The 12,344-nt window shown below is 51.8% G+C and overlaps 4 protein-coding genes across 4 annotated transcripts; 2 read left to right on the top strand and 2 right to left on the bottom strand.

Moving 5' to 3' along the window:
- The first annotated feature begins 144 nt into the window (after window positions 1-144).
- LOC128277413 (brachyurin-like) lies at window positions 145-1,050 on the top strand. Its single transcript, XM_053015867.1, has one exon. The coding sequence runs from the start codon at window positions 145-147 to the stop codon at window positions 1,048-1,050; it is 906 nt and encodes a 301-aa protein (XP_052871827.1).
- A 1,066-nt stretch (window positions 1,051-2,116) lies between these two features.
- Window positions 2,117-3,019, top strand: LOC128277415 (brachyurin-like). Its single transcript, XM_053015869.1, has one exon. It carries the CDS (start codon window positions 2,117-2,119, stop codon window positions 3,017-3,019), a length of 903 nt encoding a protein of 300 aa, XP_052871829.1.
- A 390-nt stretch (window positions 3,020-3,409) lies between these two features.
- On the bottom strand, window positions 3,410-4,315 carry LOC128269111 (brachyurin-like). Its single transcript, XM_053006476.1, has one exon. The coding sequence runs from the start codon at window positions 4,313-4,315 to the stop codon at window positions 3,410-3,412; it is 906 nt and encodes a 301-aa protein (XP_052862436.1).
- An 897-nt stretch (window positions 4,316-5,212) lies between these two features.
- Window positions 5,213-12,089, bottom strand: LOC128268051 (staphylococcal nuclease domain-containing protein 1). The gene is made up of 8 exons (XM_053005048.1): window positions 11,916-12,089; window positions 11,534-11,698; window positions 9,816-9,940; window positions 8,602-9,735; window positions 7,363-8,377; window positions 6,706-6,887; window positions 6,304-6,430; window positions 5,213-6,224 (listed from the first exon to the last, which is right to left on the bottom strand). The coding sequence occupies exons 2-8, from the start codon at window positions 11,633-11,635 to the stop codon at window positions 6,114-6,116; spliced, it is 2,796 nt and encodes a 931-aa protein (XP_052861008.1). The 5' UTR covers window positions 11,636-11,698; window positions 11,916-12,089; the 3' UTR covers window positions 5,213-6,113.
- Between the last annotated feature and the right edge of the window lie 255 nt (window positions 12,090-12,344).

Here is a 12,344-nt window from a genome sequence, read left to right as displayed (position 1 = left end):
GAATGGCAAAACGTCATGGTTACGAATCAGGAAAACCGTACGCCAATCAGCACGTTGGAGATTATCTTTTTGATGATAAGCGAAACTCGGATCCTGTATAAATAGCGTTGCTGTTGGAAAAGTAGTTCAATCGAAATCGTCAAGATGAAAACCTTCGCACTTCTCCTTGCTCTGTTCGCCGTTGCCAGCGCAGAATGGATCGATATCGATTGGTCGCAGGTGCGCCCGATCGAGGACTTCGACCACTACTGGGCTCGTCTTCCGGCCGAGATGCAGATCTACCGCAATGCTAGACCAGCGCACCGAGTCACCAACGGCCAGGAGGCCACTCCCGGACAGTTCCCGTACCAGATTGCTCTCCTCAGCGAGTTCAACACGGGCACTGGCTTGTGCGGAGGTTCCGTCTTGACCAACAACTTCATCCTGACCGCTGCTCACTGCGTCATCACGGGAGCTACCACTCTGGCCAACGGAGGTACCGCTATTATTGGCGCTCACAACCGCAACGTCCAGGAGCCCACCCAGCAGCGTATCCGCTTCTCCACTGCTGGAATCGCTGCCCATCCAGGGTACACTCCAACCAACATCCGTAACGACATTGCTGTAGTCCGTCTGGATTCCCCCATGACCTTCAACGACCGCGTGCAGCCCGCTCGTCTGCCAGCCCGTTCCGACAGTCGTCAGTTCGGAGGATTCATGGGAACCGTCTCCGGATTTGGTCGCACCTCGGATGCCAGCCAGGCTACCTCGGCTGTTGTGATGTTCACCTCGAACCCGGTCCTTACTGAAGCCGATTGCATCGGTCAGTGGAACGCCGTCCTGATCCAGCCCCAGAATGTGTGCATGAGTGGAGCTGAAGGCCGCTCGTCGTGCAACGGTGACTCCGGTGGCCCACTGGCCGTCCAGGATGCTGGAGCAAGCCGGCAGATCGGTGTTGTGTCCTTCGGATCCGCTGCCGGATGCGCCATTGGCATGCCGTCGGTGTACGCCCGTGTCACGTTCTTCCTTGGATGGATCGAGGCCAACTCGGACTTCGTTGCCGACGCATAATTTCGATTCGCTGAGTAAAGGATGGAAAACAGAGAATAAAATAGACCCTTTGCCAATTTAACATCCCGAGTAGGTTTTTTTACTTTACGTCTCCAAGAGAAAATAACTCTTCGCGGTCGAAATCGGAGTGATAAGACGTTGATGTTGACGTAAGAAGTGAACAGCCTAATGACGGATTAATTATGAATTACCAAATTGATGATTATTAATTGGTACTTCGAACGACAAATTTGCTGTGGGTCGGTGAGTTGTCGATCTGACTCACCATGGCAAATGGTTCTAAGGACTAGAGATTGCCACAAAAGGTCTAAGAAAAAAATGTTAAATGTGTTGGATTAAATAATCGGGATATGAAACCAAAAGTAACAATAAATGAAACTCAATGCAAGTAAAAGAAAAACAGAGCTCCAATGTAACATATCTATCGAAATTTATCTCAATGTGGTAAGTAATGTGGTAACATCGCGTAAGTATACGATTAAGTAAAAGACAATAAACACACATGAAGCATTGAACTAAGCTGGCGCGACAAATTCGCTGATTAGTCGCTGGCCGTGCGATAATGCATATCAGAAGCAAAGTAAATTTCGTTTCAATTCCGCATCGTCTCCTATCGACTAAGACTAAGAGTTTACAGCCGTATTGATCGGGTTTTCCGGGTCTGGTTATCCCACACTGCGCGAGATTGTGCAGTAATCTTGCTTTTCGTCATTCTTGCCATTATCACGCCCGGAGAGCGATTTTATTACAATGACTTTTGACTATCGGTGAAGGCTGCACGATGTCTACTAATTCTGTACTGAAAGATAATCGAATGCTCAGTTAGACAGAGCAGCGAGGAGGAGAATATTTTTGGAAACGTCCATCGGGCACGCCGACGCAGAGGCTTGTCTTTTACGTATTGTGGGTCAATCCCAGCGATTGGAATAACCCAAAACGACTCGAAAGGTCAAAACGCTTATCACTTATCTCGAATTAGATAGACTAAGATATGACCAGTGTTTCGTGGCCCTTTAGCGTATAAAAGGAACGAACAAACGGGATGTGTCCAAGGGTAGTGGTCAAAATGAAAACCTTCGCACTTCTCGTAGCTCTGGTCGCAGTCGTTAGCGCGGAATGGATCGATATCGATTGGTCCAAGGTGCGCCCGATCGAGGAGTTCGATCACTACTGGGAGCGTCTACCAGCGGAGTTGCAGGTCTACCGCAACATTAGACCATCTCCCCGCATCACCAACGGATTTGAGGCCACTCCCGGACAGTTCCCGTACCAGATTGCGTTGCTGAGCGAGTTCATCATCACCAGTGGCTTGTGCGGAGGTTCCGTCTTGACCAATAACTTCATCCTGACCGCTGCTCACTGCGTTGTCGGCACTGCGGGCATCCTTGCCACCGGTGGAACCGCTATCATGGGTGCACACAACCGCAACATCGAGGAGCCCACCCAGCAGCGTATTCGCTTCAGCGGTTCGGGAGTATTCCCCCATCCTCAGTACACGAGCGCCAATATTCGTAACGATGTCGCTGTGGTCCGTCTGGATTCCCCCATCACCTTCAACGCCCGCGTACAGCCCGCTCGTCTGCCAGCCCGTTCCGATACCCGCCAGTTTGGTGGATTCTTGGGAACTGTCTCCGGATTCGGTCGCACGTCGGACGCCAGCCAGGCTACGTCGGCTGTTGTAATGTACACCACGAACCCGGTCATGACAAACGCTGACTGCATTGCCCAATGGAATGCCGTCTTGATTGAGCCCCAGAATGTGTGCCTCAGTGGAGCTGATGGTCGCTCGGCCTGCAACGGTGACTCTGGTGGCCCACTGGCCGTCCAGGATGGTGGCAGCAGGCAGATCGGCATTGTGTCCTTCGGATCGGCCGCTGGTTGTTCCATTGGCATGCCATCCGTGTACGCCCGTGTGTCTAACTTCCTCAACTTCATCGAGGCCAATTCCGACTTTGTTGCCGAAGCCTAAGCAGTATTCAACAATCGTGGTTCCGTTCCAAATGTAATCAATTAAATATATTCTTTTTTGGTATCACACGGCGTTTGTATCTTTGTGTTGACTTACTTGATCAACAAACCCAGCCCTTTCTAGAGGTTTAGAGATATTCGTATGCTACTGTTTATTGTGTTCTGTGGGTACTGATAACGGCCTTTGTTGCTATTGCTCCTGTGTGGAGGTGCTATCTATTGCAAGATAAGGAACAGGTTAAGGATACGACCAATGGATTCCGTACAACTTTTTTCGAAGCCATAAGAACATCTAATACGAAAGAACACGCACAAGATTTTACTTTTCGGAACCGAATTAAATTTGTGGAATCAAACTAAGCTTCAAATTGCGATGCGATACGTTTATTACTTATGCTCTGGCGACAAAGTCCGAGTTGGCCTCGATCCATCCAAGGAAGTGCGTGACACGGGCGTATACCGATGGCATGCCAATGGCGCATCCGGCAGCAGATCCGAAGGACACAATACCGATCTGGGTGCTTGCTCCACCATCCTGGACGGACAGTGGCCCACCGGAGTCACCGTTGCACGACGAGCGTCCATTGGCACCGCTCAGACATACGTTCTGGGCCTGGATCAGTGCAGTGTTCCATCTGGAGATGCATTCGGCATTCGTCATGACCGGGTTGGTAGTGAAACGGACAACAGCCGACGTAGCCTGGCTAGCATCCGAGGTGCGACCGAATCCGGAGACGGTTCCAACGAATCCACCGAACTGGCGACTGTCGGAACGAGCCGGCAGACGAGCGGGCTGCACACGGGCGTTGAAGGACATGGCAGAGTTTAGACGGACCACAGCAATGTCGTTACGGATGTTGGTTGTGGAGTACTGCGGATGACGTACGATTCCCCCGGTGGAGAAGCGAATACGCTGCTGGGTGGCCTCCTGGACATTGCGGTTGTGAGCGCCCATAATGGCGGTACCTCCGTTGGCCAGAGTGGTAGCTCCCGAAACGACGCAGTGAGCAGCGGTCAGGATGAAGTTGTTGGTCAAGACGGAACCTCCGCACAAGCCAGTGCCCGTGTTGAACTCGCTGAGGAGAGCAATCTGGTGCGGGAACTGTCCGGGAGTGGCTTCAAATCCGTTGGTGATACGGGGCGATGGTTTCACGGAACGGTAGATCTGCATCTCCGGCGGCAGACGAGCCCAGTAGTGATCGAACTCTTCGATCGGGCGCACCTGCGACCAATCGATATCGATCCATTCCGCGCTGGCAACAGCGAACAGAGCAACGAGAAGCACGCAGGTTTTCATCCTAAACCGTAAAGTGAGACGAAGCACCGAAATTGTCAGCCTTTTATACCTACAACCAACACCGCCGCCGTCGCAGTCCGTCCTCCATCTCGGATGCCGCTAATTCAATCGATAAGCTACAACTTTGCATCAAATCGTGCTCGCTGTGAACACGTGTCAATCACATTTTGCACAAACCTTCTGCGACATTTCGACCGATAAGGCTTTGAAACAATGCTAAGGGATGAATCCTACACCCCGCTGCTGGAATAAAGGTTAAGGCGCCATGATACCCGGCGAGGCGAGAAGTGTGCTCGTTATAAATCTGATCCTGATCTCAATGCCCTCGATCGTAAAAGAACAAATCGTTGTAAACATTTTAAAGGCCCCTTTATCTAAGCGATACACAACGTGTGATAACAGGTTTTGTGGATTTCAAACGTACCGAGGCAGATTTGTTATAAAACGACTTAATCGTAATCAACGTGTGGCAATACTTCTCTTTGATAAGTGGTGTACGTAGGGAAGTAAGGTCGGGAAAGATCAGTCATAAAGAGTTTAATTGCTGTACGAAAAGGGCTGCACACGAAGATACGGGGTGGAATATCAAATTTCGGGGTTTATGAGCAACGGATGTAGAAGCTATCAGTAGCCGTTCCGCTCCTGTTCGATAAAGACTTACCCAAGTTGAGGAAACTGGCGATTTCTTTCCCATAGGCTTTGCTTCTGGAATCCACCCTTCACGCAACTCAGTACAATAACAATTGACGATTTCACATATCTGCAAGTTCCAAAGTAATTTAGTGAAAGAGATGTCCTGAGTGGCTCCCCAAGTCGGCTTGAACCTTACCTTAGCACCATATTACACCAGCAAAACAACAAGGAAATGTGATGCCCCGATGCAATAATGTCAGAAAAAACTTTATTTCCACCATGAATTGAGCCGAAGGATAGAAACAGAAAAGCAAAAAATCTTCAAAAAGAAAACAGATTCATAATGACAATCATCAGAAAATTATTATGGAAGATACGACGGTGCGTTACGCGCTTAAATCGTAAATAATAAACGCAACTCTGTATAAAAACTAATGGCTAGTGAAACTAAAAGAAAGCATTGATTGAACCATCTAATCTTCGTCCCTTCCTCGCTCCGATCCGGTAGGGGGTGGTGGTTCCGGGAACACGCAACCTCAACAGCAGTGCAGGAAAAGCCGATACGCGGTACAGTTGTCTTTTCGCTTCTCTTCCCCGATTGTTGCTGGTGGTGGTGGTGATGCACGATGCATTTCCTTCCGTTTACGATAGATTATTGAAATGTAGGCCAATAAAGTGAACCCACTTCCGTAACGCTTCTGCTGCAGCAGCTGGCTTCATCTTAATAGTGTTGGTTTTTGTTTAGATTTTTTTCTTTTCATTTTTTATATCTCACATTATAAAGAGTACTTTTCTTGATGTTTTATGTATTTGATAGGCAGGTGTGTTATTTTTCAATGTCATACGCCCAACGCGCGCTCGTCGTGCGTCGTGATTCTTCGATTTGCGATCCTCGCCCGAGAGATATTCGTAAGCTGACCACGAGTCATGCGGAATGCATAACCGCCTTTCAGCTTCACATTCACTCTCGATGCAATCTCCCTCCACTCTCTCTCGACATCTCGCGCTTCGGGAAGCTTGCTGAAGCGCGTCCCCTCGTCCCCGCTGGCTGGCCACGGGTGGAAAGCCGAAAGAAGAGAGGATGGCGAACCGAGCGTAACTGATCGTTGGCACGTCGAAGGGGAGTGCGTGAACACGACACGCACGGTTGGACGATATGTGGGCCTTAACGGCTGATGCCAAACTCGCCCGCTTGATCCTCGGTGCTGTCACCGTACTGCCAGATGCCCTTGTGATGCTTACGGGCCTTCTGCTCCGCTTCCTTGTAATCCGCGATCTACAGAGGGTTTGTTGAATAGTATTTTTGTGAGATACCCAAAAAAAAAAGAGAAATGTGTCCCTTAGCAATGACTTACCAGCTTGGTGAGTCGGCGATCCTTTTTGTTCTTGTCCGCGATCAAGTAACCATCGGCGATGAGTTCCTCGCCGATGTCGGACTTTGTGCCGGGATCGACCAGTGTAACATATTCAACACCCTGGATACTGAACGATAGAAAAAGAAACACATTTTTGAACGATTTTTGGCACATTGCGTTCGAAAAGATCATCTGTAAAACCTATTTAAGGCAGCGCCCAGCAAGACACTGAATGCGCGCTTCCGAAGGTCGGTACGGCTACGGAGAGAGGAGAGGATCCCCAATCCGCTTCCATTTCGTTACTTTTGGCCATAATCTAGAAGGTTGTGGCAAGTTTACTTAACCGAACCTTTGGCATATTATGGCCGTACTGGGTGGGATTAAAAAGAAAGAATCACGTACCGGTACTCCACGTTAAGCTGCAGGGTGCGGTTGAGTACGTCCTGTGCGAACGCCTTGATGGCTTCCTGGCGATCTTCGGTGTCAACCGGCAGCACGAGAAGCGCCGGCACGTAGACGTGCGCATACGGTTTCTCCGAGATGAACGCGGTCGGCAGCATTGCAAGGCGGGTACTTGGGACAATCTGTTTAGGAGAAACATCAACCGATAGTTAGCAGAATGTCCGAGAGAATACTGGTTTCATGTATTTGCGGCACTTTTTTGGTTTGTAGGAGAAGCGATCAAAAGTTGATTACGCGATAGCAACCGAGAATGGCACTCTCCAGAACCTAAAATGTAACGCTCCCGAACCGGAGATGACAAGAACTCCCGATGCCGGTGAAACCTTACTGGCGAGCAGGTAAAAGAATATTACCGTCGCGTTCTGGCTCCGCCAGCAAAAAGAGAGCCTTGCCGGGTGGCCCAAGATCGCGCCGCATTGTGTCTTAGGTGGAGATTAGAACGTGCCGCGGTGAAGATCGTCAATCAAGTGCTTCGTCCGGCCGTGTACACTCTGGCAAGCTTATGACTCAAGCATTTCTTTGGGTACAAAAGAAATGGATCTAAGGAGCTTGCGGCGGTTGCCATGGCGATGGCGAACCGATCACACAGTTACCTACCTCACGATTACCGTAGTCGACGTAAAGGATCGAAACGTTGCCACCCTTCTCCATCTTCTCGACCTTCGCGCGGTACCATTCGTCGTCCTCGGAGAACCGGGCGGCACACAGATCGCCCCGCTTGGGTGCGTACGCCCCCGTCACCGGTGGCATCGCCTTAAAGTCTTGGCGCAGCTTCGACATAAGATCCTCAAGCTTCGATCCCTGGTCCGCGTGCTGGGCGTAGAAGTGCAGCTCGGGTGTCACCTCCGTCACGACCACCGTTTCGTACTTCACCTTCCGGTCGGCCGGTGCATTCGCGTCCGGCGCATCTTCGATCTCGTCCTTGTGGGTCTCGTCTTCCTCGGTCTGCTTCTCGACAAAGTTCTTCCAGATGTTGCGCTTCCGTGCCTTGGCTCGGTTCTCCGCATCCTTCAGTGCCCGGAAGTGTTCGGACTTTTCGGCGGTGAAGTGCACCTCAGCAAGGCCCTCCTCGACGAGTGCCACCGAGAGGTTCACGTTATTGTCGGTGAACAGCCAACCGATCACGCTGGTCGCCTGCTTGTCGGTGGTTTCGATCTTGACACTCACGTCCCGCTGCAGGACCTTCTCGCGGGTGAACTGCAACGCATCGTCGCCGAACGGTTCCGCTTCCTGGGCCGGTGCTCCGCCGAGCGCAGGGCGGGACGAACGACGGCAGCTGATGCCGGCGAGCAGGAATGTTACCAGGCAGCTTTCCTTCGGGCAGTAGATGCGCAGACGCGAACCGCTCGCCACGAACTCGACGATCGCTTCGGTGCGCAGGGCACGCTGCCAGGAGGGAAGGTAGTGGTGCTTGATGCGCGAATGATCCGTCGTCAGATCGTTGATGCGGTGCGACGGGGTATCCCTCTTGCCGTGCAGACCCTTCTGGCCCTTGATCGCCTGCTCCTGGGCAGCCCGCAGTTTGTCGTACTCGGGCGATCGTTGCTCATCGTCCTGCCGGTAGTTGATCACCGTCGCCAGACCCTTCTCCAGCATCGCTTCCGCAACGTTCCTGCAGACGAAAGTAGCGGCATTTTGTGAACTGATCTTGCGAAGCGATCGTATCGTAATGTATCGGACATCGCACCAAAGTGGGTTCTATTGAAGAGCCAACTTCATTGGTATGTTCGAGCGCTGTTCTCCCATCAATTAATCATATCGCTTCCCATCGAGCAAGGAGATAGCGTATAACCTATATGATGGTACTTTCTGCTCCATCGCCGCCATCATACTTACAAGTCTCCCAGTCGGACGGTGTACGCGTACTTCTCCGGGTAGTTGTCGCGAGCCGGCGCCACATAGTCGAGCGTACACGTGACCTTCTTGCCGATCAGCTTCTTGCGCAGGAATTCGCGTGCCTCAAACATCCACGGAATGTCGTAGAGCGGGCGGGAGTTTTTCGTGCGCACCCCTTCATCCTCCTTCGGGCGCGGTGGTCGGATCGACGAGAAGAACACCTTCTTCGTGGCATTGTTGGCCACCCTCACCGAGATGGCGTCGCCATTGAACACTTCCATCACGGTGCCGACCAGCTCCTTGTCCTTCGTGTTGGCCATCGCCGCCGGTGGCTTGTAGTCCTTCCACAGTCGCAACCGGCTCATCTTTGCCTCCTTCTCGGAGGCCCGGAGCCGCTCGATGCCCTCCTTCACGTACGGTATGCTCCACTCGACGCACTTCGCAAAGCCATTGCGGAGCAGCGACTCGGCAATGTTGCCTTCGGTGTGCAGGATCGTACCGAGGAAGTTCGTGTTGCTGTTCGACTCGAGCCGGATCTTGACGTCGCGCTGCAGCAGCCGGCTTTCGACGTGGAAACGAGCCTCGTCCGCGTACGGCACCTCGGTCGTGTTGTCCGGCCGACCGTCGGCATCGAGCTTGAAGCCCGGGCACCGAATGCCGGACATCATCAGCGTCACGTGCAGGTAAGTGCGCGGGTTCGGCATGAGGAAGGCGCGTACCGTGGACCCGTCGCGCACGTGCTCGATGATCGCCTTGATCAGCTGGCCGGCATGCTGGTCGACGAACTGCTTCGGGTTGTCCACATTCCACGTAATGTTACGCACGTGGTCTCCCTCCGGCGCATCGCTCCACAGACCCACCCGAGCTTTCCTGGCGGCATCCTCCAGCTCCACTAGCCGCAGGTGCTCCGGCGTCTGGCGCACCATATCGCGACGCACCGTCACCAGACCCTCCGACACGATCGATTCCACAATGTTCTCCGCGTGCGGTTCCTTGCCCAGCTTGATGTAGCCATAGAAGCGATTCGCATTCGGGGGCTTCTCCGAGTAGAACCACACTTCCTGGCCGATCAGCCGCGTGCGCAGGTACTCACGCGCTTCCCATGCGTACGGTTGATCCTTCGTCCCATCGCTACTGTGTGAGGGGGGGGGTGGGGGCAAAAATGGATCACGTTGAGGTTACGGTTACGGTTGGCGCGACCGCGTGGTACTTACTTCGAACCGTTCGTTGGTCGGCGGGCAAGTTTCGGGGCGACGATGCCGGCAAAATTCAGCTGCTTCTCGCGCGGCGGTCCATTCACCGGTTTATCGCGCAGGATTACCGAGTCGCCGGAAAGGATCTGCAAAGAGCCGCCGTCGCACAACAAAACGTTTATAAAATGAACAAGAGGACCACATTTTGCATCCGAACGACGCGACGATTCTCAAGGAAAGACCGCGTGCGTGCGAGTGCGTTAAGCCGAAAGTTCCAACGCATCGCACACACACAACGGCGACAAATCAGGCTCGGATGATGATGATGGTGGTAGTGCTACAGATTATTTCTCGTTTTCCGGAGTAGCTCAGTGTAGCTCAGCGCACCATCGAAAGGTGCGTAGGGAACGGAAAGAAACGTTATGTAAAAATGTTTGCCTTTCCAATATGTCCACCGGGAGGCACGTTACGTTTTGCTACGTCACACCAAAACAGTTGCCGAGGCCCTTTTGCAATTTGTTCTGCTTGAAGCGCAAGCGAAGGTAGTTTAATGCTAATTCCCTAACGGTAAACATTTTTAAACAAAACAAACATTCGAGCAAAACAAAACAAATCTCTCGATATCCGAAAATATTGTTACAAAACATTGAGTGATTGACGAAGATTTCCGGAAAACCATTTCAAAATAACGTATTATGGCAACATAAAGGGCCGATCTATAAATATACCACCTGTCGGGCGGTGGGCAATGCTCCCCGGCCGCAGACCTTTTGAACCAACAATGCATTTAAATAATTATCACACCATGCAATTATAAATAAAGCCGGCAAAGCATTTGGCAACGGAAAGTGACACGCGTAAATTAGTGTGACCAACATATGTTGGGATCGTCTGCAGGTTTGAAAAGCCATTTAAAATTCTAATTCAATCTAATTCAATCTAATTTCGAAACAAGAAATAAATGTTTCAAAAGGCACCCAATGATTGCTTCAATATGGTACACATTGGTTGCGAAAGGGCTTTCCAATCGAAGTGTGCCACATCCGCACAGCTTTGTCTAGAGTAATCGCTCCAACTGAAGAGTATGCATTCAGTGCATCTCGGGTTTTTATTATCAGTAACACAAAATAGCTCCACTCGCGTCTAGCTTTATGTTCCACGGTGGCATCGAGGGATTTGACCGCTGCGGGACGTACGTGGTTTCTTTGTTTTGGGGTGTGAAAGTGACATTTAGACCACCGGACACACGGTTGGTTATGGGCCTGGACAACGGTTGGCGGCGGTGGCGGGGCAGCATCGGCCAGACGTCTCCGGTGGCTGCACATAAAATAATGCCAACTTGGCACCAACACTGCACACCGTCGAGTGAGTGGAGTGAACGTGAGATTCTCGCATCGATGAGCATGAGTAAAGATTACGCGTGCGATGGAGCCTGGCGCAAGTGAGAATCGTCCGCTGCCGCTCACAGGGCCGTGTGAGCAGAAGCAAAAAATTCCTTAATCGATTTTAAAGAACTGCTCGTCTCTTTCGGGACGAGACGGCCTCGCGCGGAGAAAGTCGGTCCCGGACCGTGCCGGTTAGACTTTAATCATGCCACGCGGACACACCGTTCGCCCTTGGTGGGAGGGTAACGTTTCTTCTTGCCGCAGTTGCAGCACTTGATGGAGCTACACTTCTTCTCACTTTATTCCCGCATCGAGATCACTTTCAAAGGCCTTTCGGTCACTGGATACGGTTACCTGCTTCACGATGCCTTTCTTCAGCACAGGTGGGGCGGCGGCGACGGGGGCAGTTGCGGCAGCTGCGGCGGCTCCCGCGGCGGGTGCTGGAGCAGCACTCATCTTGCGTTGGCAGACGTGTTGTTCTACGATACTTTGCCTTGCTCACCACTACGGGGCGACAATCTGTGTGGCAAAGGGAAACCGGATCGAGATGGAGAAGAAAACAAAGAAATGTGTCCTATAGTATCGGCCACACGGGGGATGAAAGGAGGAGCTCGACTCCTTGTGCCACCCCAAAACACACACGCACACACACTTTACACGGCATTCACCGGACCGTTGCGGTCGCTTGTTCTCACGTTCACCAGTATGCTCATTTAAATTGATGATCCGATCATACCTTCGATTGAAGAACGCGTGTTCACGGTGATCTTTCCGAGCTACGGAACTGGCCACGGGTTGGATCGAAAGAGGTGTTACGGTTGGGCTACTGAGCGCAGCGGATGATGAAACGAAACCACCGGAATCGAGGGGTGCACACCCGTGTGAGTTTCACCACATTTGCACCGGACGAAATCTGTGAACGAAGTGAAACGGTATTTGGGTCCAGCCGCTAGTTGGCAGCGATCCGGTGTGTGAGAAGGCATTGGCCCGCGAGTCGTGCACGAGAGCGAGATGGGAGAGCGGCGTGTTGGCATTGACAGCTTGAAACGTCACCGTACACTGAACCGTGATTTGACAGTGGTTGTCATGCAATTTCGCTGGTCACCTTTTCTCACACACCGGTTGGAAAGCGGGCGAAGACAAAGGGCGAATTTGACGAAACCAA

This window comes from Anopheles cruzii, chromosome 2 (genome assembly GCF_943734635.1).
Source record: "Anopheles cruzii chromosome 2, idAnoCruzAS_RS32_06, whole genome shotgun sequence".
Lineage (NCBI taxonomy): Eukaryota > Metazoa > Arthropoda > Insecta > Diptera > Culicidae > Anopheles > Anopheles cruzii.
This window is presented reverse-complemented; position numbering and strand designations above follow the sequence as displayed.